Source organism: Archocentrus centrarchus, chromosome 24 (genome assembly GCF_007364275.1).
Source record: "Archocentrus centrarchus isolate MPI-CPG fArcCen1 chromosome 24, fArcCen1, whole genome shotgun sequence".
In the NCBI taxonomy this organism is placed as follows: domain Eukaryota; kingdom Metazoa; phylum Chordata; class Actinopteri; order Cichliformes; family Cichlidae; genus Archocentrus; species Archocentrus centrarchus.
In genome coordinates, this window is record NC_044369.1 from 4,653,774 (window position 1) to 4,681,559 (window position 27,786).

Genomic DNA, 27,786 nt, shown 5'->3' on the forward strand with positions numbered 1-27,786 from the left:
TTTGTTGTTTACAGCGGAACTGACGCATTCTGCAGCTCTTGTGCTGCCTTCAGGTGTCGTAGTAAATAAGGCTTTCTACTGTGTACGCTTGTCATTTGTAGCAGAAAGGAAGTAAATGTTTTATTTCTGGATCTAACACGAAGTGTGTTAACGTTATTATAGTTAACCTGTAAAGTTACGTTAAAAAGTAAACTGAAAGAGAAAAAGAAATACTCTTAGTAAACAAAAGTATACTTTGAGCACTAGTTTAAATATTTCAGTAAATATCTTTAGTTTTTGCTTTAACCTCTGAGTCTAGGACGTCTGAGTTAACTGTCCCAGTGTCGGACCTTCTTGAAAGTCTTTGATAACATTTTTTTTTCTTATTTCAGATTTTAAGAACTTTTGTTTTAGGCTGGTTTGTAAAATTTGAAACTAATAAGTGGTAACCTGAAATTAAATATTGTCAAACAATAAAAATGTAACTGAAAAGACTTAATCCACGCCGGGAAAAACAAATCATGCAAAACGAAATAAGTATATAAAAAAGGAATAATCGTTCCAGTCTGAGTGCTGCAGTGTCGGAGCTGATCTGGCGCCGTGAAGGCATCCCTTCCGTGGTGAAGCCGGGCGTGTGGACGTTTGATTTACACTGTCCGCAGCGACCGGAAGTTTTCGGAGCTTTAAATTAAACACGGTGAGCGGTGAAGGTGCGTGAAACAGCGGCTGGAAGAGTGCTGAACTGAAAGTTAGAGGAACGATGAAAACCTTGTTACCCTTTCTAATGACGCGCTGTGCAAGTCGAGATGTTTTGTGTTAGCTTCGCCAGCCACCATGAGACCGAGCCTTAAGCCAGATGTCACTTAAAAAATGTGAAATTTTAAAGCTAATGTGAATGTTTGTAAAAAATGCCCATCATTTAAAACCTGCGGTACTTTTGTAGGAAGTGTTAGACCCCGTTATTTAGTTCGGCATTGACAGGATTTATGGAAAAGCAAATACTTCAATAAAATGTCAACTTTGTGTCAGCACTTGACCGTAAGTGTGATTCAAATGAAAGGAGGGATTAACTAGCGGTTTGTCTGAATTTGAAAACTTCTTATGAGCGTAAATCAGGGTAAAAGTGCACTAACCTCTTCCAAATAAGTCTTGGTTGAATTTTAATATGTAAAAATCCTGAAATACTCTGAAAGAAGCGCCCTGACGAGCGCTAATGGACAGCTTAACGGAACTTGTTATTAGGGTCGCTTGATTTGAGTCACATTATATGCCTGTCGGCGGGGTGATTGGGCAAAATAAGTGCGCTTTTTGCAGCAACCGTGTTTTTCTTTCTTCCCAGGAGGGAGAATGGCAGGCCTGTGGAGAAGCTACCAGGCCTTGATGACCAAATACCCCTGGACTGTCCAGATAGTGACAGCCGGTAGGAAAAACCTCTCATTGTGCATTTAAACAAACTCACACTGAAGGTACAGCCATAATTGTCAAAAGGCAGCAGTCAGATGTCGCTCGTGGAGGTGCAGAAATGCTTTCTCGCATGTAAACTGGTTGACTTTCCTGAACTTTGCCCCAGTTTAGTGCACCTCAGTTTGAGAATCAACAAAGGAAAAGGTCATTGTGCTATGGACAAGATAATAAAAGCAAATAAAACGATCAATAATATAAAGTGACATTTCATTTAGAGTAGTGTGGAACCATATGGAAAAGTAAAAATGAGATGTGTCTTTTGGGCTTGTGGGTTTTTGTCAGTAAAGTCACTTCTGTATGCCGTCATGTATTTATGAAGGTTGTAAAATTGTATGACACTTACGGGAACATCAAGTTTTCACACATTTTAACAGAATAATTGACCAGAACACAAAAACATAAATCTGTTGATTTAACAGCAAAAAAAAAAAAAAAAAAAATCCCAACGTGAGCTAAATTGTGTTTGCCCAAAATGTGTTAAAACATGACACAGAGCGTTAAATCAGGCTGCTAAATTTAATAGTAAGCATTTATTAGCACTTTCTGGTTTAATAATGTTGGCTTAGACTTAGAACTGTGATGTATCTGTGAATGAGATATGATTGACTCATGCATTGAAGAAATTATCTTACTAATTATTGTGTTCCAAGATAAATCTGCAATCCTGTACTTTTAGACCAGGCCAGGTTTTTCCAGGTTGCAGTACTGTTTAGTCACCACTAGATGGAGACAGATGTTTGATCAACATAGCACCCAGACCAGCAAGAGGGCGCTTCTCTGAACAATTAAAAAAAAAAAAAAAAAAAGAAATCGCAGTTTTCCTGTTGATGCCTTTTCATTTAGGCAGTCTTTAAAACCCTTTCTTCTTCCAGAAGCTCGAATTTCACAGTTAAAATAAATGTTTTGGTACAGATTTCAATTAGCAGTCAGATTTCTGTAATACCGCCTAAAAAGTTTCCTGACTTGTGGTCAGTGTTGCCACTTCATTTGAATTTCTGACCAATTGATCCAATTTTAAAATGTTTTTGTCATTACTGGGTGGTGGGAAACATTGATTTGCGTGCTCTTATAATAATTGCAAAATTTGCTTGATTTTCTCCAGGAAGACTGGTGGTTAAATTATCCACCAGTTGTTGAATTTGACCTGCATTTTAAGTGGAGAGTACAAACTACAAAATGCCTGTTCAAATACATCCACATGCACTATATTGCCAAAAGTATTCACTCACCCATCTAAATCATTGAATTCAGGTGTTCAAGTCACTTCCGTGGCCACAGGTGTATAAACCAAGCATCTATACATGCAGACAGCTTCTATAAACAATATTCCACAGTCAACTGTTAGTGGTATTCTAACAAAGTGGAAGTGATTGGGAATAAGAGCAACTCAGCCATGAAGTGGTACGTGCCACGTGAAATGACAGAGTGGGGTCAGTGGATGCTGACGCACATAGTGCACAAAGGTCACCAACTTTCTGCAGAGTCAATCACTGCTGTAAGGAAGGATGTGCTTCCTGGCTATTCTAATTGTGCTGGCTTGTGAAAGTAGAGCCTGCAGCATGTGAGGTCATTACTGGATTACTCTATTTGCCACCATCAGTGCAGTTACAGCTGTGTCTAGCTTGCGTAGGGGTGTGTGTGGGGGGGCTTTGCAATAGATGCACAGAATCACATGAGACCTGCAACAGTAGTTCAGTGAGTTAATAGTTCATGCTATTACTCTGTGCTATTCGTAGCAGACTCTCCTGATTGTGTAACAGTCCGGGTGGAGTGAGGGGAAGCGAGTTAGGCGATGCCTTAGGTGCAGGGCAGCTGCAAGAGGGCCTTTTTTTTTTTTTAAATCTACAGACCTCCAAACTTCACGTGGCCTTCAGATTAGCTCAAGAAAGGTCTGAAGAAAAGTAATTTACACACAAATGAATTTACACAGTATAAAAAGCTAAAAACAAATTCATGGAATAACTTAACGAAGCTTACTGAGGTCGTGACTCAGTGGAGAGCCTGAGTTCTTTAAATTACTTGCTGGACTTTTTTATGTGGTGGAAGCGAACAGCAGACTGGAAGAGGAGCTCTTTGCAGTCTTATGCAGGATTGTTTGTATAAAATGGCTTTATAAATAAAAAATTAGCGGTGACTCAGGATATTCATGGAGGAAGCCAACTTTAGAGCAAAAACAATGATGATGAGTTAATGGTGGCTAATTGGTGACAGCTCTTTAATGCATTTTAATAAACAGTGTGAAACAAATGAAGACAACAGCTCTCTGATGAAATTGTTATGAAATCTCGTTTGTTCATATAAATAATTTCTCTTACTAAGAGAACTGAGAGTGGGTGGAGGCTCGAGGTTGGAGCAGGATGGGAGTTTGTACGTTTGGACTGTTTTTGTACCAGTTTAAAGGAAATTTTTGTAATTACCTCCTGCAAAATGTAACTGAAACTGGCTTTGCCTTTTTCTAGGCTCCCACTCACCTGGTGAGATAACGGTTAAACGGATTCGCTGTGTGACAGGAAAGTGCAGTCCAGTCCGAGTTCAGCTTCAGCTGATATCTCTTTAAGACAAAACATAGATGATTTGGACATACAGTCATAGCGGCAGCTTGTTCACCTTTAGTTGATGGTTTTGGTTCATTTTGGAAAGTTTTAAATCATTTTTTAAACAGGAATCTGCAATAAGCATCTTCAAAGAAACTTTAGGCTGTATGGATAATTTCAGGTGGCACCACTGATTGCATTCGCTTTCATTCAGTAATTATTTACAGTAATTTTAACTCTGCATGCATTTCTGACACATTTACAGTCATTAAACGAGCGCTGCCTAATGAGACACACTCACTGCAGCAACAGTAACATGTCTGCACTGATCACATCTGTGTGAGCCTGTGGTCGGGAGACTGAGATGCAGCATCAACTCTGTTTGACCTCCAGGGTCTTTAGTGGGTGTCGGTGATGTCATCTCCCAGCAGCTGATCGAGAGGAGAGGATTGGCTCACCACAACATGCAGAGGACGGCAAAGATGATGAGCATTGGTTTCTTCTTTGTGGTAAGTATCCTTACCACAAATGTTATATACACTCTTAGTGTATATAACATATTTGGCATGTTGTGAAATAATTTGATTTTATTCTGTTGTTCACGCAGCCACAAAACAGGAGGAGTCAGATAAAATAAATAAATAAAATCCCTTTTTATTATGGAATTATTTTTGATTTATTATTGGTCTAAAGCAGGAGGAAAAATAGCAATGAATCCATACATTCCTTTTTTTTTTTAATAAAATGCATTGCTATGCTCCCAGTGTGGTGGTGCAGTGACATCATCAGTACAGGCGTGAAAGCATCTGGAAAGTCATTTTAAATCTAGAGAAATTGTGTAAACAAAAACAAATAAAATACTGTTTGTTCTTATAGAAGCATGTCCAACTTCCGAGGAGCCATCTTTGTAATGCCTCTCAGCACTAATTTGGGTAGTTTTTAAAAAAGATTTTTTTAATGCAAACCTAAAATGGTAATTAGGGGTCACCAGAAGATAAAAATTGCATCATTATATACATCATCAACTGTCAAATCTGTTAAAAAAACACAGTGAATTATGGGACAGTATTACCTCCTTTGGTTCATAAATGAATGTCCAGTGCTATAAAGGGGGTAATGAAAGAAGCATGAAGCACCTTTGTTTTGGAGAATTCAAACCACTGAAACTTCTGAGTCACTTCGCTTAGTTAGAAACCTTTCTAAGCAAACTCGACCATTGGACCACGCAGTTGTTCCCAAATGTTGTTTTTATATATAATATAATACTATTTGAGGTACGTATGGTACTTGTGGATTGTTTTATGGAAGCTTTCTTGTGATTGTCACTTTAGAGGAAGCCAAAAACCTTTTTAAAGGTGTAAAAATTTCAACATTTTGAAACAAAAACCAGACCTTCTGCCATGCAAATAACCTACTGTACCCCGATCTGCTATATGAAGTGTTTCAGTTGATTTGTTCAGTTTTATTTGCTCACACTGTACAGGTCAGTATGGTGCCCTGGAAGAAAAAAATGTTGCCCATCCCTCAGGTATATGCAGGTTGTTATATATAATTTCTGCTTTTTTTTCCCAGTTTCTGGTTATCTGCTTAACACGAGGAAGCTAACGTAAAGCAAAATTATTGTATTCATGGAAAAAACAGATTCAGTAGCTTGTTTGTACATCTATGGGTGACCACTTGTCTGTTTTCTGATTCTTGTCATAAACTGCTTTCGTGCCTTTGTATGTTAGTGAAATCATCAGCGTTTCACTCGTTAAGTCCTGTGACAGCTGCACAATTCGCATTCCAAGGATCACATTTCTTTTTGGTGACGAAGGCAAAGTTTATTTAGGTTTCCGTAATCATCTTAAGCTCCTTCATCGTATAAAAATATACACGCAAGATGTATAGATATTTAGTCTTATCTGGAAAATGGGTTTCAGCACACACTGGACTGAGACGACATGTTTATTGGCAGCTATATTCGTACATCGTGTATCATTCTTCTTCACATAAATAATGCATCTATTTGTTAGTTGAATTCAGTTTATCTGCAGCCCGCCTGAAGCTGTGGACAGGAAGCTGCTGGATTCTCCTGAGCAATTAAACCTTTAGAAAAATGTTTCAAATGGAACTCAAGTTTTCAGAGAATTTTATGTAAAAGTCTAAAGTGGTTGGATCAAAAACCTGTGTTTGTACCTTTATTCCCAAAGATTTGTATTTTTTAGAAAAATTCTCTGTTCTGTTTTTGCACGTGCATCTTTTACAAAGTGTGATCACAAAGTTACGCGACTCTGCAGAGGAAGGAGCTGCAGCGAGCTGACTCTAACAAGTAGGGCGAGTTTGTGAGTGGAGATTTTCTTGATTTGGCCAAAGAGGATCTCGGTGTGCAGCGGTGTATAAACTGTCGTAGTGACGGTGAGCATGCTCCCGGTTTCACTGCTCACCTGAGCTCAAACGTGACGGTCCTCGTTATGAAGGTCGGGGAGTCTGATATTTGATTACCGAGAAGTCGATGGAGATTTTACAGACAGCAGCTCAGCTGTATGCGGTCCAAGGAGAAAACCCAAATTTATGTTGAGTAAGGTTTTTGGATTTTATCAGCAGGGACTTGGAACTTTGTGATTGCACCTTATACAAACATTTTTAAATTGAACTCAAATGTGTTTAGATACTGTGGATGTAAGCTCCTCTTCTGCTGTGCATTCATGATGTTTAAGATTTTAACTCATTCTTTGGAAATTCTTGGACCTACAAACTCCAAATCGGTATCAATTTCCCCCCTTTTGGGCTTGCATTGATTCATGATGGATTAACACATTAACAGAAAATTATAATTATACATAAAAGTTGCAGAAATGTTCTTCTTTGACAGCAAGCTGTTTTTTAATTTTTATTTTGTTTTGTTTTTTGGTTTATTAGTGAGTTCATTTTGAATGAATGGCTTTATACTTATTGGAAAATCCAAAAAGAAAAGTTCTAACGTTGTTTTCATGCAATCCATCATCACAGTGTTTTTTTCTAATCTTAGTCCAGTTAGTATATTTATAGGAGACTTAATTGAAAGACTTTATAGAATAATGATGGTAATTTTATTTCTGTTACAATGAAGGGTCCCGTTGTCGGCAGCTGGTACAAGGTTTTGGACCGACTGGTTGTTGGAGGAACGAAAAGTGCTGCCATGAAGAAAATGTTGGTTGACCAGGTGAGAGAAGCATCTGAGGACCCTTAATGCTCCTCCTCTTTGTCTCAGCCAAACAAAGTGAAATCTCAGTGATACAGCCGACTGTCTGTGTGAGCGTCTGTCTTCCACTCGCACTGAGCTCATTAGTTGTGGCTACCAGAGTGGATGAATCCCGACTGCTGAGAGTTTCCCTGTTTCAGGCTGACAGATGAGTCTGTGAGGATGAGGAAACTCTGCTAACAGACTGTTTTCCCCGTTTATGAAGCTTCTGAGCTGAGAGGCCGAGTTATCCCCTTCATCCTGTATCGTGCTTTAACATTCCTCAGATCAGAGCAAGAAATTACAGTCAAAATAACGACTTTTATCAGTTAAGATAAAAACTAGGGGTGTTCCTGATGACTGTCTTGCTGGTTGTTTAAATGAGACAAAACCATTTAAAGCCAAACATACTTTAAATGTACAAAGTTCAAAATTAGCCAAACAGTTAATGGGGTTAGGTTAATTGGTCATTCTAAATTGCCCATAAGTGTGAATGTTAATGTGAATGGTTGTGTGTCTCTCTGTGTCAGCCCTGCGACAGGCTGGCGACCTGTACAGGCTGTACCAAAGATGGATGGATGAATAAACTCGGAATGCAACTTTTCTGTAAACATTTAAAAACCAAAGTGGATTTTGCTCCCTTCATGCTGCGTCCTGTTGTGTTTCATTGAAACTGCAGCACAACAAAAGCAGTTTAAACAAAAAGAAAAAGCACCATAGAGTAAGACTTTTACCATCTCCCTTCCTACTGAATGAAATATTTACTGGAGCAAAGGGTCCGTTCATACGCTTGAATCGCGATGTGGTCTCACTGTCGGCGCAGCTCGCTGTGTCTCGGCGTGCGTAACAAACACAGCAGCATCTGAAAGATTTAAGGTGGTGCAGCTGTAACGTCTTCCTGCGTCTGACCTCAACACCAGGAGGAAGTCGAGTGACTGTTCATCTAAGTTTCATGTAAGAAACAGTTTCCCTTCAGTCGTCCAGATTTCTTAGAGCATCATCATTATGTATTTAATTCCATATTGACTCAAATTTTCCCTTAATTCCTCGTTTTTTTCTAGAATCCATCAGTTTCTGTAGGGTAGGAAACTATTTTGTCACGAGTAGATTGATTAGATTTGCGTCACCCAGTTTCTCAGGACTCAGAATCAAAAGTCATGTTCTGTTTTTAGGCTGCACATTTTCTGCTCAGTGTGGGTATCCTGTCACACTGCCAGAGGGAGGTTTTTAAATAAAACTGACCTAAAATGTGCTGACGTAGGTCAGTGAGGTAAGGAAGGTGCAGCACAGACGGTGTTTTCTTAGTTAGTATTTGAATATTTAACAAACCGATTAACAGCTTTCTTGTAAAGCTATTAAACCCACAAACCAAAATTAATTCATTTTAGAGGCTATAAAACTTGTTTTTAGGATATAATCAATGATTAATGATCTTGACTTTCATGTTTCTTGTGGTTAAAGTATGTAATAACTGGATTACTAGAACAATTTCTGCTAATTAATGATAATGTTTGAATGGTAAGTGGACTGGTATTTATACAGTACTATACTGAGCACTCGAAGCATATCTGCACTATCAGCTGCATTCACACTTGCACTTTATTCCATCTGCTTTTAAACACTTCAAATCTGTCACACACACAATAGCATCCCGTTAGATTTGGTGTAATATCCAAGAACACTTTGACGTGCAGACTGGAGAAGCTGGGGATTAAAACTTAATTTCAGTCTTCCTTTTTTTTTTTTTTTTGGCTTGTTCATGTTCTTACAGCTGTGTTTCGCACCATGCTTTTTGGGAGCCTTCCTCTGTATCTCTGGTGTGCTGAACGGACTGACGGTGGAGGAGAACGTCACCAAGCTTAAGAGGGTGAGTGAGTTTTATTTCAGTACTGTCGTGTCACGATTCATTCCCAACATCAGGAAAAAAAAAGGTCCTACCCATTTGCTGGCAAAGAATCTGATATAACATAAAATACATTATGCAAAGCAACACAGTCACCAGAAACTCTGACTCTCACCCTTTGACCCCTTTGAGATCTAAAGAAAGACATTAGCTATGTTTACCCTGATGTTGAATGAGTTTCAGTATTATAGTGATGTCATCTTCCAGGTGATGTTTCAATTTAAATTGAAAAACTCCACTTCAGGTAAAAGGTTAGTTTGACCTGATTTGTCCTCAGCTCATTTTTGATTAATAAAAGTTAGGAGTATGCATATCTAAAGCCTTACATTTAGGACTCGGAACAGGAAACTGCACAGATAAATTCTTTAATGTCACAAAAATATCAAAATTTTAAATTGAGAAGAATATTTAAAAAAATGCATTCCAGATGAAAAGTCTTGTTCATCCACCTGATTTCTTTGTTCTTTGTGTTTTGTTGAGTTTTGCTGTTATTATGTGGCATGAATTTGACCTTTTTAAGCATTAAAACTAGACCTGAGACTCGGCACAAACTGGCCACAGAGCAGTAAGTTTCCTGCACGCACACAGCTCAGGTAAATGACAGCGCGCACACACACAGGAAGTTTGGTTTTCATTGTAGCTACAGTATCTGACCTCCAACACTCACCTCTTATTATTATTGGAAACTATTTCCTGTGATGGAGGAAGAGACGAGAGAGGGAGGGAGTGTGGAAATAACCAGTGTGACTCATACCTTCATATATACGCGTGCGAGTGTGTTTGTATGCCAGGTCAGAGCTAGCTGTCATCTTGTGCCAGCTGCTCAAACGCCTGTCGCCGCCTTGCTTTCCCAACATGCCACTGATCACCATCAATTATTTACAAAAGGAGAGGCGCGGAGCTGAAAGGCCAACCTGGTAAATGTCACAAAGGACAGAAAATAAATGACAAATGCGCTCGTTACAACAGGGTCTGGCACTGAGGAAATGTGAGATGAAAATTAATGGAGCCTCTGACCAAACAGCCGCTGTGATTGATAAATCCGGACAGAGTTCGAGTCGCCGCTTTGGCCCTCTTGTTTGCCTGATCTGGTTTTTACCAGAAACAGCTTTTTACTTTTTAGAGAGTAAAATATTACTTATAACTTTTTATAGGAACTAAATTTGTTACACCATTCATTATGTTACTTTTGACTTTTAATTGACAACCTGTGATTGATAAGCTGAGCCTATGTGGCATAAATGTCTTTTTTCACTCAAATAACGATGGTAATTTACACAATTAAGTTCATGTTATTTAGTGTGACCTCAAACTGGTGGTTGAGACCATAAACTCATCAGAAGAGTGTTTAGTGAGGAGCCTACAGCTGTTTTCCCAGAGACCTCTAAACGCCTGGAAATCTTTTTGTAACCAGAGGATTCACCCCCTGGTGGCCAATAGATAGATTGCAGGTTTAAAGCTTCACTTTTCAGGCCTGGAAGCTACAGTATGTCCATCTTTATATTGTCTGTGGCAGTAATGAGTATGAGTAGAAATGTACAGTGCTACAATGTTACCTGTTGGAAATCAAACTTTGGTGGCTTGGTTGGAATCCGCGTACACTCAGCTCCGGGGTTCTGTCATTGCTAGTGTTGAGTTAACAGCATGTCAGTATTTTGCTTTGGGTCCTGTGGCCTACAGGGGGAGGCTTCTGTGGATCGGGATAGATCCGGTCCAGTCTCCTGGATTGGGATCTGCAGAGGCCAGGTTGGCCTCATCTGGTCTGTGTTGTGTTCTATGAGCCATTCCTGATTTGTGGGAGGAAGTGTTTTGTTTGCATCGGTTCTTTTAGTTGATGGTATGCAGCAAAATGACATCTGCATGAATGTGAAGACCCAAGGTCTGTCAGTGGAGCATTGGCATTGTAATGATTTTTCAATTCATACAAATACATTCATGCACAAATACATTGGGAAGCGTCTTCTGTTTGTCGTCACTGTCCTCGTGTAACCCCAGATCGACTCCATGATGTTGGGATTGGACCATATGTTGTGCTGTATAACTGATCAGAATCTAAACTGAAGGACATTTTCATCCATAAAGGTGAAGAAAGGAAGAACAGAGGAGTCAGATTTCTGTTAAATCTTGTATATAGAGACAGGACATACAAAGTACAAACACACATGTAGCTTCCAGGTGCTGTCCCGGTGAGACCTGCATCCTAAAACTTCTCCACCACGAAGACTTAAAGGTTTATTAATTTATAATTTTTTTGCACTGTAAAAAGCTCTGTGCATTCTGTGCAAAAGTAAAAAGAGAGGTCCTGTCTTGTGTGGGTAAAGACATTGACGTAATTTCACCTCAGGTGGTAAACTGGCTTGTTTGACCATAATTAAAAAACTGTTTCACCCTTGAAAATAGGCAGAAAAATATTGTAGCTGGAACATTGGCTTGTTGGTTTTATATGCTGAGACATGTTGAGGTGACCTTTAAGTAGACAGGGTTGTGGTTTTTTGTGTGTGTGTGTGTGTGTGTGTGTGTGTGTGTGTGTGTGTGTGTGTGTGTGTGTGTTTGTCTGGGGGAAGGAGGGGGGGGGGGGGTGGTAATGTGTGTTTGAATAAGAAAGTTGGGTATAAACAACACACACACACCTGAATTTTACCTTCAAGTTGAATTGCTAGACTAAACTATATTACACAGATGTGCATTTATTTCAGGACATTTCTTTAAATATTATTCATAGTAACTTCTTATGGCAGTGGTTTACAGAGTCGCCTAACAAGTGAAAGTTCCCCACTTTGGTCCTGGGAGGAGACACAAACCCCAGATGCTGAGCTTAGCCAGGTTTTAAAAATCCCATTTTTAACTTGTACAAATCTCAGATCAGTTTGAGTTGATGGCATCTGCCTTGCAGTGCCATCTTACTATGTCATGCAACTATATCATGCAGCTTGGATAAGAGTTTAATCAGGAAACAGCAGACCTTTATGAAGATGAAATCACGGCAGTGGTCGAGGAGAGCAACAATGTGCTGACAGTCCAGCTCGGTCTCACAGCAAAACTTGACAAAGTAATCCACACAAAATGCTGTGTTTTTTTTGTAATAGTTAACATGGCTTTATATGTAATCTATTTCAACTTTTTTCCAGAAAAAGTGGAAACGTGTCCCCATGCCAACCAAGAAAACGAAGCGCTAAAAAGTGGAAACTGCTGTTGACTAAACTAACCAAGTAACTTTTAATTAGTAACCTATTAAAAAACCTATTAAAAAATAATACACATGAATTATGAAAATCTGTAAAGTGTACAATTAAAACTTGGGCCTCTGATTTGAACGGTGAGGTGATTTGCTCCAAGCCTTCCAGCCTCCAAATGTGGAGTTTTTTTGCCCTTTAAAAGTGGAACGATTCATCTGGTGTACATGATTGTGTTCAAGGACACTCATAAATGATAAAATTAATGTCCAGAAACAGGAATCAGTAGATTAGAGGTTGCGACAATTTCTCAAACATGCAGATTGGTACTTAGTCCCTGCTTGGAGGCCGAATCAGTGATGGCATGAATATGCAGAACATATGTTTCACACCCAGCATGTGTACTCTGAAAGTAAACTACTGGGAGTTATTTTGGACACAAGTGGATAAATGTTTTGGCAAATAAATAAGTAAATTTCTTACTTTCATTGTAAAAATTAAACCGTATGGACACTTGATTCTTAAGTTTAAATGTAGCAGAGAATCTTGTTACAAGTTCAATCAACCATATTTATTATATTTAGTTATATTGCCAAAAGTATTTGCTCATCTGGCTTCACACACACACACACACACACACACCGACACACACACACACACACACACACACACACACACACACACACACACACACACACGAACTTGAGTGACATCCCATTCTTAATCCATACGGTTAATGGGTTTAATGCATGTTTATGGGAGTTTTTGACCATTCTTCCAGAAGCAGATTGGTGAGTCTCTGCTCTAATTCATCCCAAAGGTGTTCTATCAGGCTGAGGTCAGGACTCTGTGCAGGCCAGTCAAGTTCTTCCACAACAAACTCACTCATCCATGTCTTTATGGACCTTGTTTTGTGCACTGGTGCATGTTGGAACAGGAAGGGGCCATCCCCAAACTGTTCCCACAAAGTTGGGAGCATGAAATCATCCCAAATGTCTTCTTATGCTGAAGCATTAAGAGTTCCTTTCACTGGATCTAAGGGGCTGAGCCCAGCTCCTGAAAAACACCCCCACACCATAACCTCCCTCCACCAAACTTTACACTTGGAACAATGCAGTCAGACAGGTACCGTTCTCCTGGCAACCACCAAACCCAGATCATCCATCAGACTGCCAGACGGAGAAGTGTGATTCATCTCTCCGGAGAACACGTCTCCACTGCTCTACAGTCCAGTGGCAGCGTGCTTTACACCACTGTATCCGATGTTTTGCTTGGTGGTGTAAGGCTTGATGCAGCTGCTCAGCCATGGAAACCCATTCCACATGAAGCTCTCTACACACTGTTCTTGAGCTGATCTGAAGGCCACATGAAGGTTGGTCTGTAGTGATTGACTCTGCAGAAAGTTGGTGACTCAGCATCCACTGACTCCGCCTACCACTTTGTGGCTGAGTTAATGTTGTTCCCAATTCCCATTCCACTTTGTTATAATACCACTAACAGCTGACTGTGGAATATTTAGTATTGAGGAACAGCTGAACTTGGTGCACGGGTATCATCCTATCACGGCACCACGCTGGAATTCACTGAGCTCCTGAGAGTGACCCATTCTTTCACAAATGTTTGTAGAAGCAGTCTGCATGCCTAGGTGCTTGGTTTATACACATGTGGCCATGGAAGTGACTGGAACACCTGAATTCAATGATTTGCTTGGGTGAGTGAATACTTTTCGAAATATGGTGTATAGATGGCTGATAAGTGTTCATATATACAGTTTCCTGACCAGCTGCTGGGATTTTGGCTTTCCTTCCCCTCATCATGGATCAGTTTGGACTAAAACTGCTCACCAGCTGTAGTTTCAACACATCAACATTTCTCACTTCCTCCCCCACCAGCAGCATCAACTGTTCTGATGGAAAAGGCTGCAGGAATGAGTCTCATACCTGAGCAGGAGGTCATGTTTGAGTGGAGAAATGCTTCATTTCAGTCCTGTTTGTAAAGGGTCTGCTTCATCAGTCTTTTGACTTGGGCCAAAAGTTTTTAGGAACAACCAAAAGTTTCCTCTCAGGATTTTTGTTATAGCTGCAGGTTTCATGAATTCATTTACTCAGTTTCTGCAGAGGTTGGTGGACAGGAAGTAGTCTGACTTTCTCCCATTCATGTTCTTACCCACTTATCGAAGTTATGATCTCAGGGGCCTGAAGCCTGGGTCTGCGACAGTGAATGTGAAATAAAATATTCATCCATGAACAGGAGCTTGATGAGGGAACAAAGAAACAAACAGATCCTTGTTGAATTATTTAAAGTAATCTGTGCTGCAAACTGTGTTTTTTATGCAGGCGTATGAACAGTCACGTCTGTAATTGGATCATTTTGATGCTGAGCTCGTTGACTTCTTCTCACTTTATTTTAATAACAAATAAAGTATCCTGAAATCTGTAACAGCCTCTTTCTGAAAGGCTCAGGCTGAACTCATTTGGGGTTTCAGAGGAGCAAAAGTTGTGCTGCTGTGAAGGAAAAGCTGCTCTGATTTTATTGCACAAGACAATACAAGAGCACAACTGTGGGGAAAAAATGCAGCCCTTTAATCATTGTATTCCTGTTGTCTCGTATTCATAGCTGTTTGAGGCCATATATACAAATGAATAACTGCATGATTAACTGCATGACCCCACTCTGTTTAGCCTGATGTTTTGTGAATAAAAGTGATTTCATTTATGTCACTGATTTCTGTTTTTTCACAGGACTACACCGATGCCCTGATCTCTAATTACTATGTAAGTTTTCAGTGTGTTTTCTTTATCTTTTCAAAATAAGTTTCCACTGATTTCTGTGAACGGTTCATTTGAATCTTTCCTGTTTGTTTCAGCTTTGGCCTCCAGTCCAGATTGCCAATTTCTACTTCATTCCTCTGCACCACAGGTGAGAGTTTTATGGCTTCATTAGCATGCAAACAGTCAGCTCTGATCATATGTGAAGGTTAGTGAGTGCAGAACAACTGATCAGCCTGAAGAAGCCTGTACACAGAGTCCAAACTTTAATGTTTATGTTTTGGCTGCTATAACACAGTAATTTCCCCACTTTTAGGATAAAGAGTCTCTTATCTTAAAGGATTATTTGAAATCTGTTTTGGAAGTATAATTTTATTGGTTCTACATCTAAATGAGCCATACTTTGTTTCACTTGTGAAAATCTCTTTAACTGTCATAAGAAACTAACTTTAATTGCCTCTGAAAGCCTTTAATTCCATCCTGATGAAACCATCAGACACGCTGTTAAACTGCATCCAAATCAGACACGTCAGACTTCCTCCTCCTTGCAGGTTGGCTGTGGTCCAGATCGTTGCTGTTGCTTGGAACTCCTACCTGACCTGGAAGGCCAATAAGATGTGAAGGACGATCACAAGTCCAGCCTGTGTTGTTCTCGCTGATGATTACTTTGCACTCATTTGTAGTGTGTGTGACTTGGGCGTAACTTACTTTAGTCTGCTGGTATTTCCAATGTGTAAAGCTGCGACTGAGTCACACGTAAAGGTCGGGAGAAACGGCTCGTCTACTCTGAGTGACAAATTCACACTTGAAAGTCAAACTTGCATTTGCAGAAATGTCTGTGAAAGTTTGTTATTTATGGAAATGGGATTTGGCGGCGGTGCTGCAGAGCAGCCACACATACACACTCACACATTAACACCTACTGCTCACAAAGGAAACTTTTCTAATCTCTTTAGTGTATTGACATCATTGTTTTTGTATTTTTTTTCCAATAATGGGCCTTTATCACTGATTAAAGTGCATTCCACAGTTTCTCATAATGTAATTTTCATTTACATCGTTCTGCTCATTCACTTTCTCTAAACCTGCTTCATCTGTGACTTAGTTTTCCTGAATTTGACAGCTGAAGAGGTCAAAACTCCTGCAGCATTTAGAAAACTGCAACGCTGGACTAAATTGAATTGGCTTGGAGCCTTTTTTTTAATCTATTCTTTGAGTAATAAAGTTGTTCCATATACAAAACATGTTGCTGGACATTTGACCTCTTCAGACTGTCTCCTTTACTCCATGAAAATGAAAGTAGGTGACGTTGTGTCAGAAATCTCTACTTTTCCATTTGACAACCCTCAGGAAAAAGCTGATATAAATGGATATAACATCTCACTATTTACTCACTTCAAGTCACTTCTTTAAAAGTTTCAAGTCACCTAACGATGAAGGAAAAGTTTGCCAAGACTTGAATAATATAAGGTCGATATCCCTCTCATGTCTGTACACTAAATATGGAGATGCAGCCACCTAGCTTAGCTGACTTTGTTAGTTAAGTAAGTAAAATTTTGTTTATATAGCACCTCTAACGACATAAATCACAAAGTGCTTCACAACAGTAAAACAAAGTACAATTGGAGTAAAAAACAAAACAAAAAAAACAGAAGACTGGAAACAGAAGGAAACGGTCAGCTGGACAGTGGAGTTGTTGACAGCAAAGTGTCTGGTTCAGGTGGAGCTCACTTGGGAACATTTAACCAAACGTGTGTGTGTGTGTGTGTGTGTGTGTGTGTGTGTGTGTGTGTGTGTGTGTGTGTGGTGGGGTATATATTTGACCCTGTGTGTTTTAGAGGAAATAAATTCAAACTTGTGCACCCAGTTCTTGTTTTTTTTTTAAAAGCTATTAAAGATGTTTGCTGTACAATCATTCCACCCTGGGGAAAAAAAAGAACAAAGAAATCATTAGATTAGATTATGGTATTTTCACATACTTGTGATACCACCCCACCCCACCCCACCCCCCAAAAAAAGCTGAATAAAAAATGTGTGATGCCAAAAATCCTCTAGTTTGTGAAATGTCTGTTTAGCATGTGGCTAAAACAAACTGCGTCTGCACTGAGAGCGATTCACAGAGACGTGGCAACCAGAGACCATAGAAAGGAAATGATTTTTGGCGACTGCTGGCAATGTAAAGTGGGCGGGGCCCAAGATAAACTGATCTTTCAGGTGAGCAACTGATGTGACATATGGCATACAGATGTGGACAAAATTGTCGGTACCCTTCAGATAAAGGAAAGAAAAACCCACAGCGGTCACTGAAACAACTTGAAACTGACAGAAGTGATAATAAGAACTTAATGAAAATTAAATTGTGAAAATCAGACATTGCTTTTGAATTGCGGTTCATGGAATCTCTTTGGAAAAACGAACTAATGAAACTGGCCTGGACAAAAATGATGGGAGCCGTAACTTAATATTTTATTGCACAACCTTTTGAGGCAGTCACGGCAACAGATGATTTCTGTAACTGTCAGTGAGACTTCTGCACCTGTCGACAGGTGTTTTGACCCACTCCACGTGAGCAAACTGCTCCAGCTGTCTCAGGTTTTAAGGGTGCCTTCAGCTCTTTCCACAGATGTTCATTAGGATTTAGATCAGGGCTCATAGATGCCACTTCAGAATAGTCCAGTGTTTTGTTCTTAGCCTTGGAGTTCCTGGATGTTTTTAGCTGTGGGTTTTGGGTCCTGATCCTGTTGTATGACCCATGACCTGCGACTGAGACAAAGCTTTCTGACATTGGGAAGCACATGTCACTCCAGAATACCTTGATAGTCTTGAGATTTCATTGTACCTGCACAGATTCAAGACACCCTGTGCAGATGCAGCAAAGCGGCCCCAGAGTATAACCGAGCCTCCTCCGTGTTTCACAGGAAGCACAATGTTCTTTGTGTGCTTCATTTTTGCATCTGTTATCATAGAGCTGATGTGATTTGCCATAAAGCTCCAGTTTTCTCATCTGTCCGAAGAAGCTTTGTGGTTTTTGTCAATATGGATTTTGGCAAATTCCAGTCTCGCTTTTTTTGTATGATTTGCAGTGGCGTCCTCCTTTCTCATCTTCCATTAAGTTCCCTTTGGCTCAGACACCGATGGATGGTGCCGTCTGACATTGATGTACCTTGACCTTGGCGTTCACCTCTAATCTCTTTGGAAGTTGTTCTGGGATCTTTAGTTATCATTCGTATTATCCATCTCTCCAATTTGTCATCAATTTTCCTCTTGTGACTACATCCAGGGAGGTTGGCTACAGTCCTGTGGACCTTAAACCTTTGAGTAATATGTGCAGCTGTAGTCACAGGAGCATCAAGCTACTTGGAGACGGGCTTATGCTTTTTATCTTTAACATGCTTGTCAATAATTGTCTTTCTCATATCTGAGACAGCTTGCTCCTTAGCTTTCTGTGGTCAAAATTCAGTGTGGTACACTTCGTCACCCTCCTAGAATAATGGCCTATGTCTTTTTATGTATTTTTTTATTTATTTTAACAAAACGTTATTTTTCCTAGATCTTTTTTTTTTTTTTTTTTTTTTCAATGTTTGATTCATTTTTTTGTGTTTTCTGAAAAGGCTAAAAAAAGAAGAAAAGAAAAATGTAGGTTATTATTTTAGGAGGGTGACGACATGATATGAAACAGCACAGTGATGACTTTTCATCCTTTAAATAGGCAGACTGACTGATTACAATCTAGAAGACACCTGTGATGCTAATTAGAGGACACGCCTTAGTTTAACACGTCCCTATGGTCAACTTATTTTCAGTCTTGTCTAAGGGTATCATCATGTTTATCCAGACCAGTTTCGTTAGGTTTTTTTAATGATGTTGAATTGTAATTGATTCTAAATTGGATTTATGTCTTAATTTAAGATAGAGTGCATCAAATAAGTCACTGTATAAATGGGCGTTTGTTTCCTGTAATCTACAGAACTTTGAAGGGTCAGTGAGGCTAGAAAACAGCTATCCAAGTGCAAATGCATTTATTCAACGCTAAGATAACGTGTCATAAAAACATGAGTGAGATCAATCTTCTCTCTGTGAGGACAGTCATATTTACTCAGATGTCAAACTGTTCCTTTAACAGTCAGCGTCAGATTTTTTTCTGTCAAACTGTAGCTGCTGAAAAGTCACCACTAATCAGCAACATAACCCAGGATGATGTTGAAAATGTGAATATTTTCCTCCTTTTCAGCACACCAAGAATCTTTATGTCCATAATTTGCACGTTTTTGAAAACTAAAGGCCGTGTCTGGTGTAAAAGCTAATAAAGTTTCACAAATTGATGTCTGTGGTGTGTTTGACCTCGCTAACTTTGCTCTGGATGGGGTGGGGTTTGTTTGTCTGTTTGGAGGGAGATGTGGAGGCTGCCGAGTTGGGCTGCCAACCAAATTAACTGCACACATTTTTTCCCCCCACACACAAACACACACTCTTGGTCCATATCAGGGAAAAACAAGCGGAACATGTCTGATGAATCCACTGAAAATCCGCCAAATATCCCCCCCCTTCCCCGAGGGAAATGAGCCTCTCCCCAGAAAGCTGGATTTCATTTTTTGATTCAGCACCCAGGCTTGCTGTGCTTGAGAATTAAGGCCGGGTAATTAAATGAAGATACAGTGCGAAGCCTCGTTAGCAGCACAACCTGAACACAAGGTGTGATGGAGCCGTCATCTGTGATCAAAATTTGACATAAATGTAATATTAAACTCCTGACCTTGGCTCATAATTTGTGTGTATTTACATGATTTGTGATTTTTTTTTTTTTTTTTAAATGTTTCAGAGATTAGTTAGTGCTTACACCTTGCTTTCATTTTTGACCTGGAGAAAAGTGAAAACAGCAACATAGTTTATTTATTTTTTCTTTATTAAACTTGAATAAGTAAAATATCTTCTAATGACTGTGACTGGCATTGTGTAAAAGCACTAAGTTTAGTACCACGCTCTTTTAAAGCCCGGATTATAACTATGTCTAAATAAGCAGACCTCAAATGTACAATTTGGGGAATATATTTAATTTACTATAATATAACACCCTACAACTCAACACCAGAATTGTTTGGCTCACACTGAATTGAACTAAAAGAAGTGGATTAAATAAATGAGAGGGAATTGAGACCGAATAAAGCAAATGTACATATTCTACTCCTTTAAAATAGTTGAATACAAAAAGGAAGAGGACAACAAATGGACACAGGCCCAATGACATGAAGTCTTTCAAATGCAGAAAATTTTGTAGCAATAATGTCAGGCTCCATTTTTACACACACAGTGGTAATATACAGTATATTGATATTAAATGACTGCATTGGCTCTCAAGCCTTGATGATATTTCAGGTCTCAGGATGTTTATGAAATGAGGGAACATTTCACTTGAACTTGTGTTAAACTGTTTGCCCTAAGACGTGTAGTTGTGTAACTCTGATTATCAGCTAGTGCAGCCGGACTTGTGGCTCACTCAGAGTAAATATCATCTAATAAGGATTTATTTATATGCTGGTTTCAATGCTGTAAAAACTGAACTCCTGCTAACAAGTGTGTGGAGGTTCAGCACCATAGACAGCTCCCTCATCCATCCACTCTGAGTTTAAAGACATTTCTCATGTTTTCCTGTTCGCAGCTTCTGTTTAATCTTTAAAAGTTTCTTTGTTGTTTAATTTGTGCAAAATGAGACTTTACCTTTACTCTCGATCACAGCCTGGTCAGAAATAACGTTTGGACTTCAATCAGGTGGATGTGAACTGAATTAACACTCATTTATTGTCTTTTACATCTTCTTGCATCAGTTCAGTGCTCAGTTTCTGCCTCTAATTCACCTCTGATTCTTTCATTTGAACTTATCAAAGTCAAATAGCCCTTTAGCAATGCAGTGCAGGGCTACAGACTACACTGGTTAGATTTTGATCACTTTGATACTTTATTCTTATTTAAGAGAGAAGCCAGATTGAAATGGAAAAATTATTCGCACACTTACAACCAAAAGCAAAAATAATTTTTGATAATTTAAGAAAAAAATGTCTAGGAATCACCCCAGAAACCCCACACCTATTGACACCTTCCTCCTGCACCCCTGGGAGTTTACCTCATTACACTTGATGACCAACCGAGGATGGAAAAGAAATAAATCTGTAAAACATTGCGTCCTTTATTCTCTGTCCATCACAGCTTCCTCAGCTGTCCCTCGGGACTTGTGTGCCTTGCGTCTTGATAGTTGTCCGGTTTCCAAAGCTGTATCTGTGCTTGCATTGACGTCAAAGGCGCGAGCAGGACGTATAAAACCCTCCGGTCCCCTCCAGTCTCCGCTCACAGGGACTTTTCAGACTCTGCTGACAACTCACCGGCCGACCGCAAAGTTCAGCTGCAGCATCTGGAGAGAATAAAGTAAGAAGAGCCGCTCTTTGATTCATTGTAAAGTTTTATTAAAGTGATTCTTCTTTTTAATAATAATCGCGCAGTGAGGTGCTCATCATCTTGTGAGCTTTAGGCTAGAAACTTTTGCCTTTTAAAGCAAATGATACGATAAATTCTTTTGTAGTTTTTTTTTTTTTTAGTCTTTTAGTTAATATAAATGATCTAAAAGATTTAAAGTTGTCCTTTAATTTTGTACAGCTAGAGTGAGAGAAAAAATTATTTTGCCTTTGGAGTTAACATAAGATTATAGAATGCATAATCATGAACCAAACTCGATTTTAAAGTTTTAAAGTGTGGGAATGAGGCAACATGTCCAAGAAAAACTGTTAAATGTATTTTTAATCTTAAAGTTCTGAATGTTGCTTAAAGTTTTCCTTTGCTTGCAGGATATGAAGCCAGTCCCCGTTCTCCTGCTGCTCTCTTCGGTCCTCCTCTCATCGCACCTGCGACCCGCTACCGGCAGACCGCGCACCTTCCCCGGCTGGCTGGATGGAAGCGGCCGCCTCCAAACGCAGCAACTGGACGAGGTGCTCCTCAGAGCGGCTGCCGCCGGGGACAGCACCGCTTCCGATCTACTAGGCGACAACATCATGAGGTTTCTCCAGAGGAGGAACCTGGACGTCCTCCACCTGCTGCCGCCAGGAGAAGAAAGCGAGGAGGCGGAGGAAGCGGCGATGAGAACCGCAGCACAGCTGCTGAAACGCAGCGAAGAACCGCCGCTCTCCATCGACCTGACCTTCCACCTGCTGAGGAATATGATCCAGATGGCCAAGATGGAGAGCCAGAGAGAGCAAGCTCAGCTCAACCGCAAAGTGCTCGACGAGGTGGGGAAGTAAATCTCTAACTTTTTTTCTTTTTTTTTTTTTGTTTTTGAAAATGCCTCCTTAAAGCAGCACAGAAGCTGTATCAATATTCCAGACCTCTGACATTAGTTTCTGTTCGTGCGCCTGCCTTCCTCTCCATATCATTTTACGCACAGATGGTGCCATTTTACGCATCACAGCAACCGTCATTAAAATGTAAAATGTTTTAAGTATTATTTAAAGACATTGTTGGAAAATATGGAAAAGACTTCTCAGACCCCCTCTCACCTTCAAACATACACAATGTTCTAAACTCTGGACTTGTGGTGGACTCGTGGCAAAAAGGGAAACCCTCGGATATCAAGTCGCTTTCACTCTTTGAAGTATTGGATGTGGTTTTACTTGGAAATCAGCTCTTCTTTATGAATCTGTGTCTAAAATAAGTCGTGTAAACAGTTGGTATGTGTGTGTTGTAGCCTAAATGCTTTCAGAAAGAAGGAGATTACCTGAATATCTATGAACCACCTGAGAAATAATTTAGTTTGACTTCTGATTCTTTTGACCAATTCTCCTAATGTGACTGCTGTAGATGTGGCAGATTCACAGGAAGATTTTCCTGATACCATCAGCCAAATAATTCAAGATATTGGCAACATCTTGAAAACACTGATTGTGTGTTGTGGAAACCTTAATTAATACAAATGCAAATTCTAATAAGTAAAGCAAGGGTCCTTGAGACTATTTTAAGCGAAATACAAGTTTGTGCAGAGTTGTACAAAACTTATCTGACCTGGTATCTTTATTTATTTGGAGTCTAAAATAAAGTTTCTGGTACTGTTGAAAACTAGAAGATCACTTTTCTTAAGCATAAAGAAGGTGGTGACTCAAATATTCAAACAGATCTCACTCAACTCATCACTGTGCCACTTGGTCAAGCTCGATAGATGGATAGTTACCACCTTATTTTTCTCCTGTCATTTTCCTTTGAGCAGGAGCACTATCACCTGTACTGTATCTACTGTAGCATGCTAAACTACAAAAAAAAAGAAACAAAAAAAGCTTTATTTTACTGTAAACATTCATGTCTGACACCAGTCACATTTGCCTTTGTTTTAGCAAAAGAAAAAGAAAAACAAAGCTTTTTGCCATTTCTATTTTGTAATAAAAAAGTTTGAAGTAAAAGTGAATGTCTTTGATGTTGTTATTGCTGTCATCATAAATGTGTGTATTGATTATAAAATACAAATTTGTGTGACTCCTAAATGGATTAAGTGTCATCAAGTGTTTTTTACACATCATTCTTTCCAAAGTGTAAAGTGCAACGTGGTCCCTGCAGCCAAATGTAACTGAAGTCTAACTCAGATCTGAGTCCCTCCCAGAGGATCGTTCCTACCACCTTTCACCAGCACCACCATGAGGTCAAAGATTTCACAGCAAAGTATTTAAAAAAAAAAAAATCAAATTTACAGGTTTTTACAGCAACCTCTAGGCTGCCGTAATCAGACAAAAATATTTGCAGTAAACACAGAGCTGTAAACATTAAAGCCTCAGAGTTTGTTGAGTTCATTATTTCTCCTCGTCATTATTTTATTATTGCACTCTCCTCTCGCTCCACCTTCAGGACAAGCTGGTTTCTCTGAATTACACATTTTGTACAGGCTGGAATTTTCCTCCTTAGACTCGCAGTCTGCATCCAGTTATGTTCTTGCAGTAGTTTAGGGGAATTTCCTGCCTTTATTAGAAAATGTGCAGACAGGCAGTACTGCATTATAAAACGAGCACCCCCCCACAATGCTACAGTGTAGCAACAACTCCAACTCCAGAAAAATGGCCACTCGGTGTGGAAATGACCACAGAAATGTTTTTTTTTTTTTTTCTTTATGCTCTTATGAGCCTGTGGTTCTTTTGCATCTTATTTTGTTTCTTTGTTTTTCATTAGTGTTTTATCTTTCTGGATATTTTGCTACTCTTTGTTTAGATTTTGCATCTTTTTATGCTGGTTTCGTGCCTCTTTGTGGTTATTTTGTATTCCTGTCTTGATATTTCATCTCTTTGTGATTACTGTGCAACACTTTATTCTTTTGATGGATTTGCATCTCCTCATAGTCATTTTTTTTTCTTCTATTTATGGAAAATTTTGACTTGGTAGGTCCATCCTAAACTCTTCACCCTTCAGGGCATTCAGTTTGAATTGAAAGAACTTCCACTGATTTTTCTCTGGTGCCATCCCAATTCAAAAGCTTACATTTGCATTCGGCTTTTATTTTCCAGTTTAGGACCAAAACCAGGAAACTGTTTGGGGATCTTTCTTTCATTATACCTAAACATGAAACTGTTTAAGGCAGAAATTTAAATAAGTGAATTAAACAAAATCCCAAATACTTAAATAGAACAGCTGTTAAGCACAAGGACACTAATAAAATGTATTAACAAATTGGGCAAACAGTGTGTCACCATATTTAAGTCGTTTGTTATCTTACCATAGAAACAGCAGCAGACTCAGGCTTGATAGGAGTGACAGTTAATGGAGTTGTGTCCAAGTTGTTGAAAATGATAAGACAAAGAAACAAACAGAAGTCAAATTGGCCTCTGGGTCCACTATGACTCAGTCCATACTGTGGGTGTGCTGCTGATTCTTCACCATCTGTCTGCGTGAGTGTGTACGTTATGCCATCACACCTCTCTTTGTAGATCAATGTGAAGAGAGACATGTGACACTGTGTTAATCTGGAGAAGTCAGAAACAAGGGCAGTGAGACTCAGTGCAACAAGCGTTTTAACATTAAATATGAGGTGATGTAAAATCATGTAATACATTTCTGGAGCTTGAAAACAGACGACTGGACGTCTTTAAGTTTCTTGAAGATGTTTCACTTCTCATCCTAAAGGCTTTTTCAGAGACTACCATGACCTGGATGACAGAGAACTTACACAGGTATGTACAGTAATACATTATTATTTAGTATTTCTGAACAAATACTAATAATCCTCTCGGGTGAAAACTTCCTGCCTTTCATCATTTATACATACATAAATGATTTAAATCCTCATGTAAAACCGTGTCTGGAGTGAAATAAATTGCAATCAGAGTAGTCAGGACTGATTATGCGTGTATGACAGCAGCTGTATTATGCACACTTAATATAACTAAAACCCTGGACAATCATTAATCAATAAGTTAATGATTGATTATATGGACTCAGACACACAGGTGTTCCACAAGGATCCATTCTGGGACCTCTTTAGAACAGCATACACCTAAAAACCTATGACCTCAGCCAAACAAAACAGTTACAAAAATGTAACTGTACATTTTTATGCAGATGACACTGTTCTACATGTCCAGTGTTTCCCACATATAGACTTTACTTTGGTGGTACACCCATGTATATTAATGCTTCCCCTTATGAATATTTGGCAACTCAGCTCTCTCAGAGAATGAAACCATCTGGATTTACTTTTGAACAATTTGGCCCCATGGTTCAGTAGCTTGAAGAGCCAACTTTTCCAGAAATAAACTGATGTAATTGTTTCTCTATGACTTTATTAGTCTCTCATATTGCTGTAGAAGAATTCTGTCTCACTGTTGTTTACAGCGTTGCTTCAGTTAACTGAGATTTGTAGGCATTCACTTAAGCATTCAGCCCCACCACAGCATTTCAATCAGGCCTCTCACATTTGACCTTATAAAACTTTGGTAGACAGAAGAGTTCATGGTTGATTCAATGAGTGCAAGGTGCCGAGGTCCTGTGGCTTCAAAACAAGCCCAAATTATCACTCCTCCACCACTGTGCTTGACAGTTGGCATGAGGTGTTTGGGCTGATGTGCAGAGTTTGGTTTTTTGCCAAGCATTGCACTGTGCATTATAGCCAAGCATTTCCACTTTGGTCTGGTCTGTCCAAAGGACATTTTTCCACAAGTCTTGTGGTTTATTCAGATGCAACTTTGCAAAACTAAACCATGCTGCCATGTTGTTTTTATAGAGAAGAGATGCTAGCTGAGGCCTGTAGAGTTTCAGATGTAGCTCTGAGGTTTTTTGCAGTTTCTCTGAGCGTTGGGATGACTATACTGGGACATCCACTCCCGGGAAGATTGTGGCATTGTGTTAACACACACCTGAATGCCCAAGACCAGCAAACTGCCAAAATATCTGCATTTATAGAGGTGGTCACACTTGAAGGACCTGGATACTACTTACCCTCTTAACTCCAATGGAAACAGTAAGTGTGTACTTAGTTTTTCACAGGACTCCACAGAGTCTAGTTGTCGAGGCTTTCCAGAGAATCGGTCCTCCTGCACTCAAACAGACTTGAGCTCCACCGTCTTGGCAGTGGGAATCCTTGTTCCAGTCAAGAGATCTAAGAGTTGAAGGGCTGCTCTCACAAGAACTTGCAGCAGGTGGAGAAGTGATTCATGGGCCACTCTGCCAAGCTTACCGAGGCAGCAGAGCTGAACAAGGACTGCCGTTAAGGAGAGAGACTCAATAGAGAGTCAACTGATTGCTGTTTATAGTTTTTTGTCATTAAGTGGGCTTGCCTATATTTGCAAAGGAACATCTTTTATAATGTTTTTTTTTCCCCTTTACCCACATGCACGTATCAGTGTTTCCTAAATGTGGGGGAACACTGATGCTGTTGTTTCATACTGTCACTATCACATAAAGGACCAAAAAAGCAGAAAGCCAGAAATAAATATTATAAAAAAAGAAATTTCATGTCTACCTTCTGCTGGAGTGTCTGATTGCCCTGACCACAAAAGCCAATATCCAAGAATCATCAGCTTTGACCTAGAAATGGCCATCATGGACCAGCCAATGAGAGGTAAACAGATCAATAATGCATTTTGACCAAAGCCTAAAAAGTTGAAAGTATTGTTATATATAAAAGAAAAAAAATCAATGCATTGGTTGGTGCTGGAGAAACATGATCATTAATCTGTCAGAGCTGATTCACTGTGACCTGGCTTGAACCAGTGAAGGAGCGCACCTTTCAACGTAACATTTCTGCAGTCTGTCCCCAAACATATAAAACAGTATTTACTGGACAATCAGTTTTCTGATTATCTCAGTTTTAATTGTGTTGTGGTTTTGTAAGTGGTCTTTAATGTGATTATGTCTTTGTTTAATCATTTATATATTTCTTACATGTGTGACTTTCATCTGTCCACAGATGCATTTGAGTGTTTGGTTTTCTTTTCTCTGTCTAGAAATGCTATGAGCCTGCCAGGCGTTCCCACAGGCATCCCAGCTGTCAAAGAGGTTGGTTACACCTTGAACAGGTTGACAGTCTGTCACAGGGCTAATTAACTACTTCTTCTTTCGGCTGTTCCCTTTAGGGGTCGCCACAGTGGATCATCTGCCTCCATCTCACTCTAATCCTTAGTATCCTCCTCTGTCACACCAACCCTCTGCATGTCCTCCTTCACTACATCCATGAACCTCCTCTGCTGTCTTCCTTTTTTCCTGTTGTCTGGCAGCTCCATCTTCAACATCCTTTGTCCACTATATACACTAT

The 27,786-nt window shown here is 39.5% G+C and overlaps 2 protein-coding genes across 4 annotated transcripts; both read left to right on the forward strand.

Moving 5' to 3' along the window:
- The first annotated feature begins 580 nt into the window (after positions 1-580).
- mpv17 (mitochondrial inner membrane protein MPV17) lies at positions 581-16,829 on the forward strand. Of its 3 annotated transcripts, none has more exons than XM_030721280.1 (8): positions 581-689; positions 1,319-1,399; positions 4,371-4,486; positions 7,069-7,161; positions 8,951-9,046; positions 14,997-15,029; positions 15,122-15,174; positions 15,575-16,829. In XM_030721280.1, exons 2-8 carry the CDS (start codon positions 1,327-1,329, stop codon positions 15,642-15,644), a joined length of 534 nt encoding a protein of 177 aa, XP_030577140.1. In that variant the 5' UTR covers positions 581-689; positions 1,319-1,326; the 3' UTR covers positions 15,645-16,829. The 3 variants fall into 3 exon arrangements, with proteins under 3 accessions (XP_030577140.1, XP_030577142.1, XP_030577143.1); XM_030721282.1 differs by having other exon boundaries at positions 604-676; XM_030721283.1 differs by lacking the exon at positions 581-689 and adding an exon at positions 731-1,017.
- Positions 16,830-21,375: 4,546 nt separating this feature from the next.
- Positions 21,376-23,455, forward strand: uts1 (urotensin 1). Its single transcript, XM_030722103.1, has 2 exons — positions 21,376-21,440; positions 21,857-23,455. The coding sequence occupies exon 2, from the start codon at positions 21,860-21,862 to the stop codon at positions 22,304-22,306; it is 447 nt and encodes a 148-aa protein (XP_030577963.1). The 5' UTR covers positions 21,376-21,440; positions 21,857-21,859; the 3' UTR covers positions 22,307-23,455.
- Positions 23,456-27,786: the final 4,331 nt, after the last annotated feature.